The following is a 5,981-nucleotide window of genomic DNA, read 5'->3' as shown; positions in this document are numbered from 1 at the left end:
AGAACCAGGCCTGGACCAGAGCAGCCCGATGGAAACTGACATTATCCCATATCACCACAAACCTGGGCTGATCTGGTCTGTTCTGTACAACTATATCATGGAGAGCATCTAGAAATGTGAGTATGTGCTGGCTATTGTATGGACCTAGTATTGCATGATGGTGCAGAAGCCCTCGAAGGCATATGGCGGCACATAATGTGATGTTTCCCCCGCGCTGCCCTGGGACGTGCACAATTGCCCTTTGGCCAATTACATTACGACCCCGTCGTCTTGTTTTGCTCAGGTCGAATCCAGCTTCATCAATGAAAATGTATTCATGAGGCTGTGCAGCTCCATCCATGGCCAAGATTCTCTGAAAAAAAGGGGATCATATCAGAATCAGAATCAGAATCAGAAACTTTATTGTCATTGTCATGAGAACAACGAAATTAAGAATGGTCCCCGATCATTGCATCATCCCTAGCAATATCAAAATATAAATAAAACAATAAAATTCAATAAATAAAATAGATAGAATACTTAAAATACTAATAAGATATAACAGTAAAACATTCACATACATTCCCACACACATGCTTCAGACCGTGCATAGATTAACACAAGAGTGGCGTGATGGACATTTTTTTGTAGTATTCAGATGTGTTATTGCAGTTGGATAACAGCTGTGTTTGAGTCTATTAGTCCTTGCTCTGATTGCCCTGTACCGTCTGCCTGAGGGCAACAGTTCGAACAGGGAGTGGCCAGGATGTGAGGTGTCTTTTATGATGTTTTGGGCCTTTTTAAAACAGTGGGCGTTGTGTAGAACTTCCAGTGTGGGGAGAGGGCAGCCAGTGATCTTTTGGGCGGTGTTAATGATCCCTTGGAGTGCTTTCCTCTGAGCCCCTGTGCAGCTAGTGTACCAGATGCATATGCAGTAAGTTAGAACACTCTCAATGGTGGCTCTGTAGAAGGACACCAGCAGTCTCTGTGTGATGTTATTCCTCCTGAGAATTCTCAGGAAGTACAGTCTCTGTTGGGCCTTTTTCAGCAGCTCGGAGGTGTTCACACTCCAGGAAAGGTTCTCCTCTATATTGACTCCCAGGAAGCGGAAGCTTGCCACCCTTTCTACACAGTCCCCATTTATGAATAGTGGTTGGATCTCTGCCTTTTTCCTTCTGAAGTCTATTATGAGTTCTTTGGTTTTTGAAGTGTTGAGGAGGAGGTTATTGGCCTTACACCATGACGTCAGCTGCTCCACCTCGTCTCTGTACGTAGACTCGTCTCCCTTGGAAATGAGCCCCACCACTGTGGTGTCATCTGCAAATTTCACAAAGATGTTGCTGTGGTGGCGAGGAGTGCAGTCGTGTGTGTAGAGAGAGTAGAGCAGTGGACTGAGCACACAGCCCTGGGGTGAGCCAGTGCTGAGACTCAGGGCTGAGGATGTGTGATGGCCAACTCTGACTCTCTGTCTACGGCCCGAGAGGAAGCTATTGATCCACATGCAGGTGCTGTATGGAAGCCCCAGGTCTTGTAGCTTGGCCACCAGTTTGTGTGGAAGGATGGTGTTAAAAGCTGAGCAGTAATCCACGAAGAGCATCCGCACATAGCTACCATGCTCTTCCAGGTGAGTTAATGCAGCATGGAGTGCTGTGGCTACAGCGTCTTCCGTGGATCGGTTTGCTCTGTAGGCAAACTGGTGTGGATCCAGGCTGCGGGGCAGGGCTGCTGTGATGTGTCTGCGGACCAGCTTCTCAAAGCATTTCATTACCACTGGGGTGAGTGCCACTGGTCTGTAGTCATTCAGGCCGGTGATGTGGGGCTTCTTAGGCAAGGGGACTATGGTGGAGGACTTCAGGCAGAGTGGGACAGTCGCCTGTGCGAGGGATTTGTTGAAAATCCTGGTGAAGATCCCAGCCAGCTGTCCTGCACAATCCCTCAATATTCGACCTGGCACACCATCAGGACCCGCCGCCTTCCTCGGGTTAACAGCCTGCAGCATGCGCCTCACCTCGTGCTCTTCCAGGGTGAGGGTGGTGCTGCTATGGGTGGCGTGTTGCTGCTGTGGCTCCAATACCTCCGGTACCCTGGTCTCAAAGCGGGCAAAGAAGATATTCAGCTCCTCTGCCAGCTCCAGGTCACCGTCCGCAGCTCCGAGATTGATCTTATATCACTGTACTACAGTGCTACACATACAGCACCCTCACCCCATCACACAGGTACCTGTGTAGCTCTCAGAATAGATCCAAGTGGTACTGATATGGTACATATTCAGCTGCTACTGGACTTCACCAATACTCTATTGTAAATGTAAGGGACAGTTACACGTACCCGTACATATTCAGCTCGAAGTCCTTTGACCCTGTCACTGTTCCTCTCGAATGGGACTCTGTAGAGCTGCTTCATGGTGATGCTGTGTTTACCCAAGATGCGTCTGATGGTGGTGATGCTCACATGGTCTATGTTGCTGAACACTCGCCTGTCTGCAAGTATTTTCCGTCGTAGCTGGTGGAGACGGATGGCATTGTCTACCCTCACTAGGTCCACAACGGCAAGTTCCTGCTGTTGTGTGAACAGGCATTGCCGTCCTCCCCCAGAAGGTCTTCGAGTCATTCTGGAGAAATACAACGACATATTGTCATCGGTTTGCTTATTTTTCTTACAGTACTTTACTGTATGTACTGTGTCATCCACTGTACAACACTGTACTTCAATATAAGGAATCAGCCACTTTGGCTGCAAAAGGAGCATTAGCACCCCGTACACTTGATATGGTAATGTGATATACTGTAGAACAGTGCTATAAAACCATCTGAGTAGAGCAGAAGGTATGGAGGTGAAGACATACCTGTTTTCTAGTCGGAATGTTCGTATTACAGATGCCACTGTGAAGCGGCTTAGATGTGGGTGGACTCTCTGCCCAGCTTCCCTCATAGTCAGGCCATGGTTGATGACATGGTCCACCAAAGTTGCTCTTATTTCATCAGAAATATGGGTCCGTGCATGGTCTCTTCGGCCTCCTCCTCCTCTTCCTCCTCCTCCTCTACCTCTACCTCTTCCTCTTCCTCTTCCTCTTGCTCTCCCTCCATCCATGCTTGCAAAGTTCTTGAAATGGCTACGCTGAGGGCTTTTTGTAGTTGGCTAATTGGTGTTCGGTTTTGCAAGTAAGTGCCTTCAGGTGTGTATTTGAGTGGTTGCAATTACCCGATGTGTTTTGTATTTTGGATACATGTGTTTTCCGAATGGCACCCTGAAATTTCATTTTGTGAGCGAAGTGTCTTATGTATGAAATGGAGTGTAGCATGCAGGACCATGTGTGTTGCATAAAGGAGTAGGTGTGTTGCATAATTGGAACTGGGGTGCAAAGCAGCGCTTTTGTTTAAGGTAGGGGTACATGTGTTTGAGGTATGGTAACAAAAGCTACAACTTGTGTTACTTTAGTCTAGGCATGGGTTCATGGTGTTCAAGCAACGGGCAAAAACTGTAAATGATACACGGCGGTCCCTGCCCGTTAGACCAGCACGAATCTCTGCAAACGTTTGAAGAAAAATATCTCCTTAGAATTTTGGGGCATTTCAAAAATATTTTCATAGTAGAAACTATTGTTGAGGACTTGAGAAGAACAGCCTAGCCTATTGTGACACACTATCAGCTCATCCATAGTAGCCCTCAGAAAAGACCTTCATCTAATCACAAAAAGAGCTCATAGCTGAGTCAGAAAGAAATGGGGCACAAGACATATTTGTATCATATCATATGTGTTGCCCTTTGAGGCAAGGTCTTTTCAAATTTAGCCACTCTGTGTCATCCCATTGGAGATATAGTGCATTATGTTAATGCTGTTGTATGCATCAGTAAAGCAGGAATTCCCTTGTGTACCCACAGCATACATGCTTTATGACTTACTGGCCTAAGTGGGTGGGGAAAATACCATGTACGTATTCTTTTCTCCTTCCAAAGCAGTAAATTCTCCCCTGTGGAAGGGCTTAATTAAAGGCCACACATTGACCACATTCCATTTAGCCTGTGACTGGATGCCAAGCAATTACCATTTAAAAACAAAGTCTCTGGTTATTTGGGAGAGCATCGGTACTGGTAAATCTTTGTTATGTGTTGCAGAGTGGGTTACAGTGAGTTTTATTAATCTATTGACACATCAGGGATTATATCTCTCTTTTTTCTATTTCCAAGATTGCAAAAAAAATCTTTTCTTCTGAAGAGTACCTTCATTTACATATTCGGCATTTGGTTAGGGCTCCTTTACAGTGAATAACTGCATCTATATTGTATTAAAATGATGAGCTTCTGGCACTGCTGAGCTGTTATTGAAGCCCAGGTTGTTTCTGATCTTCCTCTAAAAAAAGTCCTGGTTGATGCTATGCTGACTTGATAAAACACTGTGGGCCAACAAATAATCATCATAGTCATCACAGACTACAGAACCTTCACACTGAACTTCAAAGCCTCTCCGTTCTTCCTCCAGACAAAAGGAGCCGAGTTACAAAAGAAATGTAAAATTCACTTTCATGTGAAACCAAGACTTTGGACCCCGGTACAACAATCCAATCCTTTTTCTCCATAGCCTATGTAAGATGCTTCTGTCGTTATCTATGCTTCCAGAGTGGTTTGATATCAGGAATGTGACAGTTCTACCCCACTTCCTGAAGATGTGTGTAGGTGCATGATATGATATTGTCGTGTTGGAGTTGTTCCCAGATCATCATACTAAATGTTGTTCCAGGATCAACATTGCAAGTGACCAATCAGAATGTTGTGACGTCATACTTTTGCGACTTCAGGAAAAAACGCCGTAAAACCAAAGACTGTACTTAACACTTAGAGTCCCCCGAGAGCAGCAGTGCCCTGCCTTCTACCTTTCTACCTTTAAAACCCGCCTTCCAGCCAAATAGCTGGTAGGCTTTTAGCTAGGCTTTAGATTCAGCCAAGTGGAAGCTAAATTGTCTAGTCATTCATATGTAAATTAGGTTGTTATCTGGGAATTCTGGAGGGGAGTGGGGGTGTGTGAATGAGCGGGTGGGGGAGCTGCTAAAAGCTGTGAACTTCCTTTTGTGTTCGTCTTGATGCATTCTCAATCATCCAGGGAAATAAATCTCCAAAAGTCACCAACTTGGAGTGTTTCAGTTTGCCATCTTAGGGAGAAATCAACACACATGGGTGTATTTCCTTTGTTGCTGAGATTTATTGATAAAAACAGTACAAAAAACCAACCATTTGTACACATATTGTACAAATGGTTTTAAAGGTAGAAAAGCCAAATGGCTGCTCTCGGGGGACTCTAAGTTTAAGCTGCGAGAAACCGCTTCTGTCTGCCGATCAACGGACCCTAACCCTAAACCTAACCATAACCCTTTAATAAACGGTAAGCAGAATTGATATTGTCCTTGCAACATTGGAATTTCATAAATGCACGAATGGCTTGGCGCGCAAAAGAATAACGTCACAACAATGTGATTGGTCACTTGCGATGTTGAACCTGGAACAACATTTTCATGATGATCTGGTAACAACACCAACACGACGATATCAGATCATCTACGGGCGATCGTGGCTCAAGAGTTGGGAGTTCGCCTTGTAATCGGAAGGTTGCCGGTTCGAGCTTCGGCTTGGACAGTCTCGGTCGTTGTGTCCTTGGGCAAGACACTTCACCCGTTGCCTACTGGTGGTGGTCAGAGGGCCCGGTGGCGCCAGTGTCCGGCAGCCTCGCCTCTGTCAGTGCGCCCCAGGGTGGCTGTGGCTACAATGTAGCTTGCCATCACCAGTGTGTGAATGCGTGTGTGAATGGGTGGATGACTGGATATGTAAAGCGCTTTGGGGTCCTTAGGTACTAGTAAAGCGCTATATAAATACAGGCCATTTACCATTCATGTGTAGGTAGTCACTCTTAAAGCACTGACACTAGTCACTAAAGCCCTTGTAAAGCTCTCCCAAGTTCTTGAACCAACTTTTCCAAACAAACATCCAAAAATTTCAAAAACAAAGTAAGC

The 5,981-nt window shown here is 45.6% G+C and overlaps 1 protein-coding gene across 1 annotated transcript; it reads right to left on the bottom strand.

The window, feature by feature from the left end:
- Positions 1-2,247: 2,247 nt before the first annotated feature.
- LOC147313345 (uncharacterized) lies at positions 2,248-3,392 on the bottom strand. The gene has a single exon (XM_086264194.1). The coding sequence runs from the start codon at positions 3,067-3,069 to the stop codon at positions 2,248-2,250; it is 822 nt and encodes a 273-aa protein (XP_086120320.1). The 5' UTR covers positions 3,070-3,392.
- Positions 3,393-5,981: the final 2,589 nt, after the last annotated feature.

The sequence above is a fragment of the Aulonocara sp. 'chitande type north' Nkhata Bay genome, linkage group LG15, assembly GCF_057382095.1.
Source record: "Aulonocara sp. 'chitande type north' Nkhata Bay isolate Kocher_YH1m ecotype deep benthic linkage group LG15, A_spYH_male_GT1.1, whole genome shotgun sequence".
Classification (NCBI taxonomy): domain Eukaryota; kingdom Metazoa; phylum Chordata; class Actinopteri; order Cichliformes; family Cichlidae; genus Aulonocara; species Aulonocara sp. 'chitande type north' Nkhata Bay.
This window is presented reverse-complemented; position numbering and strand designations above follow the sequence as displayed.

Excerpts from the sequence above, each read along its gene's own strand:
- LOC147313345 (XM_086264194.1), bottom strand. The coding sequence starts at position 3,069 with ATGGATGGAGGGAGAGCAAGAGGAAGAGGAAGAGGAAGAGGTAGAGGT.